The sequence below is a fragment of the Triturus cristatus genome, chromosome 9 (genome assembly GCF_964204655.1).
Source record: "Triturus cristatus chromosome 9, aTriCri1.1, whole genome shotgun sequence".
Classification (NCBI taxonomy): Eukaryota; Metazoa; Chordata; class Amphibia; order Caudata; family Salamandridae; genus Triturus; species Triturus cristatus.
The window spans coordinates 489,045,704-489,058,589 of record NC_140592.1 but is presented as its reverse complement, the minus strand read 5'-3'; the positions used below and the strand labels follow the sequence as shown (position 1 = coordinate 489,058,589).

Sequence of the window (12,886 nt, the reverse complement as noted above, 5' to 3'; positions counted from 1 at the left end):
ACACAGCAGCTTATTTGATTACTAGAACTAGCAAATTTGATCACAATACGTCAGTGGTATCTCATTTGAACATGTGTTGGCCGTTCTTTTTAAAATGGTCTAAATGTGGTAGTTTGTTCTTAACTGTGAGCGTGGACATAAAAAAATTAAAGACGGATGCTAAATGCCACACATAACTCATTTTTAATCTCTTTTCTTGTGAGTAAAAACTCTCCCCTTCGCGTAAGAGGACCTGGGAGGTTTTTAAGATGTGTGCCATACACAATAGTGTATAAGGACACAAACACATCCTTCTGACCTTATTTGGGTGTTGGTTCCTTCGCCTATTTAGGAAAGTTGCAGATGATGACAAAGTGAGCAAATTGTTGAGTACCAGCCAATTAGCTCTGGGTTGGCTGCTTATGTGATGCACTTCCTATATTTTTCCCACATAGTTGCACGATGGCGATACCTGGGCACTAGGCCTGTTTTAAATGAATAACACACACCACATGGATGTTTCCAGATGGGTACTAGAACAAATCCCTCTCAGAATGGATGATTGGGGGATCCCTTGGACAAAGAATACAGTGTGTTGTCCGTACTAAATGCTTTGTTCAAGTTAATTGTTTTGAGTAGAGTTTGCCCTTTGTTCATTTGCCTCTGTAGCTCCCCCTTCATTGTAGTGAAACCTAAAGCTCCCCAAGTTGCCTCTATCTGTGACGTTCCTCCTCGTCATCAGGATGAACAATCCTCACAAGACCTTGCCAGGCTGATGATGTCACTGTCCTCCAGGCAGAGAGATCTTCAGTTCAGAAAACTGAAGCTGCGTGATACCTGTGTAAATTAGCACATGAGAAGAGCCTGGATGGCTGACCGCAGCATGCTTGGCATCTATCATTCTGACCCTTTCCCAAACTGACAGACACTCACTATGCTCTTGAAAGAGGAGGGCGGGGCAGGATGGGCCGCCATTGCATCTAAACATGTGTGCCATGTATCTACTACAGTCCAAACACTGTCCTTGCTTCTATACAGCCTTATATAAAAAGAAAACAAAATTTGTAAACGGATTTCTAATTACGACATTGTGTTTGGGATCTGTGACAATTCTCACCTGAGTTTCCACCTGGTGCCAGCTCGGATTCTGCTGCACAGAGGGACTTGTAATATAGGAAGAAGCTGAGGACCAGAGACAAGATGGCTGCTGAGACTGCGAACTGTAGGAAATGATCGTGTATGTAGCTGAGTCGAACGCCGCAGGCCACGGACACACAAACAGCCAGCGCAGTCAGAACGAAGGCATGGAATGCTGAAAAGGATAGGATAAAAATAATAACACCAAACGCCTGGACTGCCATGATAAATTACTGTATTTATTAATTCCTGTTGCACTGCTTTCTCAGTCTACCCTTTTCTCTCACCCCCATTTTAGGAAGCATTAAAGGGCAACTGAAGTGTTCCTTCTGGACAGCTTGTATGAAGATCGTGGAGGGGAGAGGTTGACAGGGATGTCAGCTACATTTGTAAAAAAATGCTTAATTTTTAAAGTTGGTACCAAGACGAACCTTGTAGAACTAGGGAAGCAGTTGCCTACATTGCTCAATGAGAAATAGTTTTCGAGTGGTACATTCATCTGTTGTTCTGGACACATCCTAGCGCTGTGTTGTGATTAATGGAATAGGGTTGGGGGAAGGAGCAAAAAGGTAAAAGATCTATGTTTTGGGGTCCAAACGTATGCTTAGGACTGATCAAATACCACTGATATGGGGGTGGAAGAGTCAAAAATGCATTCAGCCAAATCCTCTGCAAGGCTAGTCAGTCTAAGCAAAGAACTGCTACGAGGCAATTTTCTAGCCGAGCATAGCACAGGATCTATGAATACACAGGTGCATTGCCTATCAAAATAGCCTTTTTCAGAACGTGAGGACATTAAGAAAACCATCTGGATGAGGACATGAACACATTTGTCTCAAGGGTGGCATGGATAATAGGGACTGTGTGACAAAGGACCATGGAAAGCAGGTTTAGTAGAAGCTAAAATCTTACAAATAGCGATAGACTTTGTCAGACATGGATCGCATGGCGTGAGAGCTATTTGGAAGGAGAAAGTCAGATGAACGTTAGTGTCACCAAAATGGTCTACCGAGTGTGTAGTTTCAATGAGGAGTGTTCAAAGTTAAAAGTTGGTTGGTAGACCCAATGCTTAATTTGAGCCAGTGGTTACGGGTGGGGGCCACGGCACTTATTTTTGGGGACTGACACTTATTTTTTCGCATCAGATATTCCCCAAGAGCAAAAGAGGGAAAAAAAACCTGTGTCGCTGGAGGAAGAATGGTATAGATATCCTTTGATTTCAAGTTCTTCGATAACATTAGAGTATTGCCATACATAATGATAATTAACTCTTTCTCCAAATGGTCAAAGGTCAGATTTTTAATGCCTCCATATACTGAGACAGTCGCACAATTATTTACTGATGCGAGCTATAAACATTGTTAAGTTAGACTATAGAGTAAAGTTTGTATCAGAAAACCAGCAAAGACTTTGAAAAATACTAGAAAAGCACACAAAAAATGCAGTCTTTACCATGCACAAGGGAACACAATTATCAAGAAAGCCTACAGAATGGTAAAGTAAAGAACAATGTGGAGCCTACCACTAACTTTCTCAACCCCCTCCCCCCCCCATATTCATTAAGCTAGTTTAAGAGGGCATACTGTATTTTTTGTGTTGATTCCTTATACAGTCCCAAAATGATAAGCAATCCAGCAGTAAGCAATATTAGTGCCAATTGGTGAGAGAGGATAGCCTTATGCACAGCACATACTGGTACCAGTACAGAGCTTGAGTTATGGTTGGAAATATGGGTAGGTTATAAGGGAAGACAGTTGATTATACCTATGGTTGCTTTGAAAGACAAAATGTGCATACTGTCTGCAGTCTCCCTTATTATGCGAGCAGGGTCTGCCTATAGCCTAAACCAGCTGTGCATCCCTTCGATCATGCAGCGAGCTTTCCAGCACAAGGCCTGGTGTACGACTGGTCTCTGGAAACATGGCCTGGACTGGACCAGGCACTACACCCAAACACTGCCCCACCCAACTCGGCTGTGCTGTGCCTTTGGTCATACCTAGACGGCTTGTGCCCTGCATAGTAAACGCAGCGTGGGGCTGCGCCAATCCCTCTCCTACCCAACCCATGCTTACACAATCTTTGTCTCTGCGCAGTGGGCTGTGGGTACAGGCACCAGCCTATGGTGATGCCAATGCGCCTGTCCCACCCACACCAATTGAGCCCTGCTCCCAGCCCACATACCCACAGTGCGCTATCTTTGATAAAATGTTACGCAGTGGGGGTTTTTCTGTATTCAGGATTTGAAGCTATTCTTCAACCCCTCTATTTATTCGCTTATCCATATGTGAATGCTCTAATAAAAACATGAGCTTTTTATGTATTTATTTTCTTTACATTTGAGGCAGTATCGACCCCTTTGGAATTCCCACCACGTCCTCCCCAGAATCATAAAATGCAGTTTCTTCCCATTTTTCTCATTCCTCGTTTATTCATGGCACAAGCGTCAGTATCTTTACATGTTCTTAAAGGTCACATGAGCAAATATTTTCAGCCAAACAGATTTGTTTGGCAGGTCCCCTGAGGATCTGCAAATTTACATTGGACCAAGAGAAATTCCCTCATCCTGTCAGATCCCTTCACTTTTCAATTTTTTATTGACAGACTAGCAAATCCAAGATCGCAGCCCAACTGCATTGCAGTGTGACAAGAGATGATATTGAGAGGAGTCGGGTAGGAGCAGGGATTGGATTTTACACAGGACGTTGCTTTTAAGATACAAAAGGCACTGGCACCCTAGGGAATGGAAGGGGCTGCTATTGTTTGTGGTGAGCACCCTTCCTTATGCAGATTGGGCGCCATGATGCCACCCACTGAATGGCAGTGTTCAGCCCAAGTTGATGAAGTTGGCCTTCTCTGTTCCTGGTTGATGGATGAGCTGGTGCCACGGCGCTCCCAGTCTCAGGCGAGCCTGAAATTGAGGAATAACAGAGGACAGACGTTCCCAGAAATAAACTAAGGGGTTTTGATATATTTAGTCACGTTTTTCCTTTATTTTTTATTTCTGCGACAGTGCAAGGTTTCCAGGAGAGCTGGGTCACTGAAGTTCTTCAGAGGCGTTTTGAGCACAGAGGTTTCGTCCACAGCAAGCGGCTCACAGTGACAGTTTTTATATATGTACTGCATCCATCATTTTTGTCGGCCTTTCGCAGCTTGGCTGAAGAGACAATAGGTGTACCTTTTATGAAAATAACAGATTAATTTTGGAGTATTCTTCCCAGCATGATCCTGCGCCTAAATAACCTGCATTAATTAGCCTGTGGCTGGGACATGCTAAAAACAAAGATAGAAAATAAATGACATTGAAGCAGCTGTAGGCTCACCATTTATGGGATAATGAAGCCTGCTTCTGTCTCGAAGAACAAGCCCTTGTGCCACCTGCAAAAAACAAAAACAAAAAAACACTTTTTATTCGCAATATCATACACATGTAGGGACTGAGAATGTTATATATCGGCCTTTTGATTTATTCTCCTTAAGAAAAATGATAACACTACGAATAACAATTATAGCAATAATAATAATAACAATACAGCAAAAGCCACAAAATGAACTGGAACATGGTGTGTAAATAATCGGTGTGCTAATTTTTATTCTCCGCTTTGCCATATCTGCTTTTTAAAAAAAAATCTTAAATCATCACCCAATCCTTGCTCGTCTCTCTTCTATGACGTTCTGCTAGGGAATTCCATCACTCACCGCATTCTCACAGACCTTTCCCACTGAAGACCATAGACAGCTGGTCCTATCGGTCTAGTCATCACGTCGATGAAGCAGACAAATAGGAAATGTCAATCATTCCATCCCTTCAGAAATGTATTTTAGCAAACTTTAGGGCTCACACTGTGACCACCTTGGGATTTCTCCATCATCAAATCTTCATCATACCCAAAGATATTTCCATAGGTCCATCAGTATCCCAAGTCGTTTTTAAAAATGACATTAAGAATCAGATTATATTTTAAGAAATAGTTTTTATTTTCTGTTTTTTTAAAAGGAAAATTATACAAGCAAAAGCGGCAAAATAATAAAAGTGCTGTCCTTTTAAGGCCATCGGTGCTGGGACAGTCACAACTTTGCACTTGACCACAATGAATTCGACAGTCCTGAAAATACTGCTTTCGACCCCCACATGTCTTTTTTCTGCTGTTTTTCAGTAAGTTATTACATTTCAGACTATCTTTTAAAAATGGCACCACTGTTGAAGAATTGTTAAAAGTGTTAGAGGAAGACTTGAGTGATTAATAGGACTTAGGCAACAGTAACCATTGCTGTGGTACATCGATTTAACACTAAAGGGGCAGCGTAGAAAGTCACCTGCAACCAAGACTGGTCATCCTGCCTATTACAATATGATATTCACATGAGAAGAGAAAATAAAAGATACCTGCAACTCAGTATTCTGCCATGAAACCATCTGTGACACACCGTTGTCAGCTCAGGAAACCCCAGAGGATATATATTCCTCCAGTGTTCCTCTGAGCTGACGACAGTTTGTCGAATGAGACAAGGTTGAAAAAGGACAAACTTTACCTTCAAACGTATAGCGCAGGCAGTTCGGACATTGTTATGAGAGGGTGGCTCCCCGAGAATCGTGCTCCACAAGCGGCAAAAGGGAGTATACAATGGTGGCGTGGCTATTCCGGACATCAGGCTGTACTATTGGGCCTCGCAGCTTCAGGTCATAAACGACTGGGTATATGTAGGAGATGAGGAGCCGGCCTATAGAGTTGATAAAACAGTCATATCCAGGAGGGAATTGTGAGCCCCTCTAATATTCTAGGAGATCACGATCAGAGTGGCCTGAACACACAAAAGTGGTGCTACAGTGCTGGAGAGAGGCTAATAAACTCTTGGGTTGGGCAGCAAAACTTACAGGTAGAACCCCGTTGTGGATGGGCGATCCGCTGCATGAAGTGGCCGCGCTGACGGGCTTTAAAGGGTGGAAATTGATCGGTATTGAATATTTGAGGGATGTATGGAAAGGGGATTCCCCCCTCACGTTTGATGATCTCCAAAAGGAATATAACTTGCACCAGTCGCAGAGATACCCCTACCGGAGACTTTTGCATGCTCTGCGCACGCACATACACAGTGGGGTCTCAGTCCCGGACTACTCCCCGTTAGAAGATAGGATACTACTGGATCCCATCACTGAGAAACCAACCTCCATGATATACCGTAAATTGATAAATAATGTACAAGACCCCCAGATTACCCTCCGAGAGGCCTGGGTTAAAGATATTGGTAGCATAGACAACGAGGAGTGGCAGGAGGCTATTCAGAGCCCTAGAGAGGTCGCAATAAGCTCCAGATTTGGACTAGTGCAGCTCAAGATTCTACACCGCACGTATTATCCTTGTACCCACCTATACACTTGGGGTAGGATCCCGACAGCGCTGTGCGTCAGGGGATGTCATTCTATGGCAATGTTCCGAGATAGTTCGATTCTGGCAGAAAGTCACAGATACTATGTCCGAAGTGGTGGGAGAGCCTGTCCATTTGGAGCCGAAGTGGCTTTTACTAATGATCAGAGGGGAATCTGACTGGTCCAGATATGTGGAAATGTGGTTGGCTTTGGCAGCGGGCACAGCAAAGCACAACATTGCCAGGGAGTGGGGGGGTACCTGAACCTCTGCAGGTGGAGGAGAGGAAACGTGATCTTGATTAGTGCCAGCGGGCCGAAGAAACAGTGTACAAAAGATGGGGATGTGTTAAAAAAAATGGGAAAAATTGTGGGCGCCCTGGCGAAAGTACAGAGGACTGGGCGTAGGTGAATAGACGGTTGCTGAATGGTCAAACATTTTCCTATATTAAATCATGAACATACTGCTATTGATCTTCTGTGTTCGATACACGATGTACTAATGGAAATTGTTTTTATACTGTATGGTCTCTTGAGCTCTGTTAATAAAAAGAGTATTAAAAAAATTATTTAATAGAAAAAGGACAAACTTCTTTGATGTTGAGGTCCTATTTGGCATCACTACTATCTTGGTGAGAAATCATCTTCGAGGAGACTTTGTCATCAGGTAAGTACTCTTCACAGAGAAAATGCGGTTCAACAATGAGGCACCCTACTTGAATCCCACATAGCCGACATGCTCTTCTGATAATGAGGAGCCATTTGAAGTTCCAAACTATCTCTGTTTAGAGGACACCAGTTCTGGGGCCCAGTGTGTTAAACAAAAACATTTTTTTAGACTTCAGAAGCCCAAAACTCGACTTCTCTCTATTCAAATCACCCGACAAGGGTTCTTCTATAACTCAACCCAGAAGAACCCATAAACGTGTCTGCATTTCCTATGTGGTTTCTTCAAACAGTCTACATTTCCAAGCAGTACTCCACGTAAGGAGACTCCACCTCCCACGAAAAGATACACACTGGGTGTCTCCACCTGCTAAACATGGAGTTAATAGCGATACTGGGCGTTTTGTTTCTACACCCATTGCTGACTGGACCAGTCCTTTTTGTGCCTTCTAGATAAATGACACAATCCATCAAGACCTTCACTACCAGATGATATAACAACATTTGCACAGTGACCAAAAAGTTGTACAAGTGCTCAACTTTCCCAGTGGACAACTCATATTTCAACATCAGTCAATACTGGAACTTAGGAAATGGCCATAGAACCAATAAATAACATGCCTGTACTGCCAGGCTTCCTAGAGCCAGCCATGCAAACCTTTCTCACCCCAGCTTACGTAAGGCCATACAACATAGTCCCAAAACATATAAAGCCCCTCCTATGAATCCACTGTTTGTCAGAGATCATCTCTATGCAGACTCTAGTAGTTTCTGTGGTGAAAATAAGAGGGTTTTATTACTGAAGCCAAATGGATGTTATTGGCGGTAGGCACCGCACTGTACTCACACATGAAGCAGCTGCAGAGACATCCACCTCCACCATACTCTGGCTCTCTTCCTGTCTACCTTCTAATTTAAACAGACTGCAAAACAATGTCTACAGGAATAGTGAACCGAGACTACAAGTGTGTAGCTTTAGCCGTCCTCTACCATAGGACTACCGACTTACTTGTATCAGCCGTACGTGGTGCTCTGCTTTATTTCTGCCAAAGCCAGGAGAATGTGACAAAATGATGCAGAGGATGGCTAGGCTTCGTACTGAAAATGAGGATTCCTACCAGGGGCTCTATTCCCTAAGTGCCTTGTGGGTGCACAGCGTTTGCACACATTTGTTTTAAATGGGTGAGCTGGGACCTGGCAAACCCAGTTGAAAGTTCACCACATCATAAACTGCAGCAGTGGGCCCTATTTGTACTACGAGCCCAGGTCTCTATTACACTGCTGAAACCCAGTTCATCCTTTCCAGCCTGGCCACTGTTAAAAACATGAATCCAAACCCAGCACCATGTCCAGCAGGGTTCACTTTAGCAGTAAGATTAAAAGAAAGGGCACGCTCATAGATTTCTGCCAGGTATGTTACATAGCGGTCAACCTGCTGACTCTCCCATGAGGGTGAAGTCAGATGTTTAAGAGGGTGATCTCATTCAAGCCAATGGAGAATGGATATCTGGTGGAAAGTGATACAGATCTTAAAAGCAGGTGATTCCAAAGAAATCAATGGCGGCATTTGCTTGTCAGGGGGGGTAATTGTTTGTGAAAACACATCTGGAACCTCTTCTTGAAAGCCACAGATGTAGACAGGAACAGGATGGATCTCATCAGCTAGAAAGCTTAGGTTGAAGGTACACTGTCCATGAGAGTTGGAAGTTGCACCATCCTATTAGGGTGGTATCTCAAATCTCTCTGGACAGGATGGCCCATCTCAAGTTTCACCTTTCGAGAGGGAAGTCCTAGATATATCTGCAGGTACATCTATTTAAATATCAAGTAATGAGGCCATCAGCAGACAAAGAGGATTAGCAATCAAAATCGGGCACATAGTTTCAATCTGTGCAGATGTTCTTACCTGCATTTGACTGGACTTATGCCAGAGACATACCAATAGAAGCTAATTTGCCTTTTTGAACAAACACTTTTCAGAGAACAGGCGAATGCAGTGATTACCGGCATAAAGACTGAATTGCACACCCTCAAATACGTGGGCTTAGTCAAAGCATATGCCTTTAAAAGCCATCTTCCAGATTGGATGGAGGGGTTAATGAGAGGAAGGGTACCAGACACATCCAACCTCTATCTAGATTCAAGATATCATAGGTCATGAATGCAGTGCTAGATGAGTAAGAGGAGGCGTCCACCCCTGCGCATCTCCGGAGACAGCCCCTACGCATCTACCTGAAGACTGCCCCTCCACCATTCTGCACCCCTGTGGGAGGAAGACCAATAATGGCCAGATGTATAAGTATTCTTGTGTTTGTAAAAGGTCAGACTCACAGAATTGGGTCGTTTGCAACCACAAAAAAAATCCTTTTGGTATATACAAACCTCAAATTATGACTCAGTAACTTGTAACCGAATCTAAATTTGGGTTTGCAACCAAATACCGATTCGGTATTTGGTAGGGATGTGTTTAGGGCATCCCTTCCAAAAACGGAATCAGAATGGGATCTATTCATACTTTGCAACCAATATCGGTCTCAAAACATTAACATTTTACTGAGTACAAACATATAGTGGTGAGCCATTCACAACAGGAAAGAGTCCTCAAGGAACCCTTTCCCCTTTGAGTGTTAAAAAAAAAAAAAATTATGAGTATGCAGCAGTCCCATGTTTTGTTGTGCATGAAACATATGATGCTGACTGTTTACCTTAAGTGAAAGGGTTCTGTATTAGTAGACAGATCGGTTCACAAAAAGAAAATGGATTCTGTAAAAGTTTGTGCGCAATTTGTGACCCCTTTTACCAAATGTATTCTTAGGACATCTTGCCCCAAGTTACTCCAGGCTTAGGTAACATCACCAAACACTCTTGGGTGTTGCATATCATTCAGGAAGATCTACTCTACCATGCGTCTGCTTGCAGATGCCTACAGCTTGGAACTACAATCCACTACAACTAATTTAGTTACAAGTGGTTTCCACTGTGTGTGACAAGGAGGCAGCAGAAAGAATTCCAAATATCAACTAGAAAGTCAGAGCAGACTCCAGGAAGGCTGTTGCTCCACGCCCACAGTAATCCTAACTTATGTCTCCAGTGCCAACACCACTATCAAGCTACTCAATCAGGATACAGGGCTTGATTTTCTGATGCATCATTGTTAGACCTGTCAGCCCTTTGGCAGTTCCCTCCTCATTTTATTCTTTCCCCCTTTTCCTTCTCTTTTTTTTTTCTGTCCACTAACTACTTTTTGGGTGCTGGTGTAGAGGCTCTGGGCGCCCTCTTCTTACTATCTGAGGGAGAGGCGCAAGGTGCTTTGATGAGGAAACTAGAAGAGGGAGGTTAGTGTCACAAAATGGTGGTTCCCAACTGTCACCTCAGCACCTGGGCCATAGACTGCCATGAGAGGTTCCGGAACCTTCTGGGCCACTCTGGCCAGTCAGGCCCCAGGTGATAAATAGAGGTGGGAGCGGGCGGCCATTTTAGGACTTAGTTGGGCTGTGAGGTAGTCAGGAGTAAGGCACCTGACTGGAGAGGTGGCTGCGCTAGATAGGGATTGGACAGGTCCTAGGGTCTGCGCGACTTCCCTCATCAGTTGACACCACCCTCAACCTTCTGACCGGTCCCTGTACACAGCCACTGATTCTGGGGGTCATCGTCATCGGGGGAGCCCTCAGCATAGTCAGAAACCCTGAAGTAGAACCAGGGGGAAGAATCGCCGTCTGGGACTGCTTTGCCCTCATCCTGGGTGTTGCCTGGGAATTTGACCCCCCAGCGGCCCTAGCGACTGTCCACCTTCCCTGGTTATAAGGGAAGGGGTCGTGCCCAATACTCCACGGACTGGCAGGCCTACTCATCTGTTCGACTGAGAGCCTTGCACCCTTAATTTCCGCCCCCCCTGCCACTGATCTCTACCCAGTATCCTCACCGCCGCAGCTCCGAGTTGTGGGGTTTCCTGAGAATCCCCGGTGGTGGCTTCAGAGCGCCGTGAGGTCTGGCAAGGTGTCGGGACTCCTCGGCGTAGCCCGCAAGCATCGCGCCTGTCAGCTGAGGGGAGAGCTGCAGCCAGGAAGCCCGGGTCGGGACTGGCCTTGAAGCCGACGTACAGGTCATGTGAGCCGAGCCATCGCTGTAGCGCCGCCCCCTTCTAGCAGCCGAGGATCGAGGCCGCGCCCCCGCAAGCCGCGCTGCCACTGGCGGCTGCGGGTGCGCCTGACTAAAGAAGCGCCCCCTTTTACCAGCCGAGGGTCGAGGCCGCGCCCCCGCAAGCCGCGCTGCTACCGGCGGCGGAGGGAGCGCCTGTCCGAGAAAGCGGATCAGAGAAGAAGCGGCAGGAGTGCGCCAACCGGGGAAATCACCTCACGGGGAAGCCCTTGGGGGAGGTGGTCGGAGGGTGTACATATCCTCAACCCCGTTAAGGAAGGCTCCCTCTTGGACGACCGGCGAGCACTGCTGCATGAGGAGGATTCCGGGTGCACGCAGTAAGCTGGGTGTGAGAATAGGGGGAAGGTGCTGGAGAGTATACGTTCTAGGTTAAAGGAGGGTCTATTAAAGCAAAGTACTGATGTATTGAAGAAATATCGGTTCCAGCTAATTATACAGGCGCTGTGGTAAAGCTTCCCCCCTGTGTGACTGAAGTAAATACATTTACAGTTTCAAGTATAGCGCCGGAGATAGCAGCTCAAAGCCTAGCAACTGGATCATTTGTATGTGCTGCTTAACTGTAATGGAACTGCATTGGTGAGAAAGGAACCTGTATGTAAATTGTCTTGAGGTGGCTAATCAACTGCCAACCACATTGTTGATCTCAATATGTATCTCAATACGTAAAGGGCTGATTCAAAATGACGGTATAAGGGTTAGAAAGTATAGCAGCTAGGGAGACCTTTTATCAGACAAGCGCCGGATAGACTGTGGTGAACATCTGAAGTCGTGTATTATATAAATATTCGTTGGAGCGCAATCTGAGGGGATTTGAATGGGCACTCCAGTATTAAGGCAGGGTGGAAGCCTCAGGGAGTGATTAAGAATCTGCTGTACTAAAGTGAAACATCAGGGGAATGTTACTGTCAAATCTAATGTAATGAAATGTTTTGCCCTAAAATGTGCTGGATGAAAAGTAACTGACTGGTTATATTGAAGAGGGAGAGATAAAGATTTCTTCTAAACTTCATCAAAAAGCGGTGTAGCGTCCTTTTTAAGTGGTGTTGTGTGAGATTACGAGTTGGGTGTGGTGCAAGCAACTTTATGCCTTTCTGGAGTAAAAGCCCTTTGGCCTGAGTCAAGCTACCCCAAGGACGTTAGGTCGAACAATCATATTTTTATAAAGGCATCACCAGAGCCAGCAAGCACTCCCCGACCTGCCTTTCGTTGCTGACTTTTGCATTGGCCTCGTCAGCACTCCAGCCTTTCCTTAGCCAGAACTCGTTTACCACCACAAATGTAATTTAAAAAGGCCAGAGCTCCTTATCCTACCTTGCGCCTTGTAACACTAACATCACCATCCGGCCAGCAAATCAAGAGCTAGGACTTGCCTTCCCACTGGTACACCTCCCTACTTTTCAGGGTGAGTATCAACAGCAAATGAAAGAAAAAGTTATGAGAATCTCTTGTTTCACATGATGAACCTAGAGACTTGCCTCTCAGGTAAGCAATCAGCACCATGTGCCTCATACACGACGAAACATACAATTCTCATACCCATACCTTATAAACAAAATGAGTCATCCAGCACCAACAACCTTGTCT

General features: G+C 45.0%; 1 protein-coding gene across 2 annotated transcripts in view; it reads right to left on the bottom strand.

The window, feature by feature from the left end:
• TM7SF2 (transmembrane 7 superfamily member 2) overlaps nt 1-12,886 on the bottom strand; it is a 109,230-nt gene that overhangs the window by 73,927 nt on the left and 22,417 nt on the right. For both annotated transcript variants that reach the window (XM_085625461.1, XM_085625462.1), the window contains exons 4-5: nt 4,437-4,491; nt 1,097-1,291 (exon numbers count right to left, since the gene is read on the bottom strand). In XM_085625461.1, coding sequence (XP_085481587.1) covers nt 1,097-1,291; nt 4,437-4,491 — 250 coding nt within the window. The remainder of the gene's footprint in view (nt 1-1,096; nt 1,292-4,436; nt 4,492-12,886) is intronic.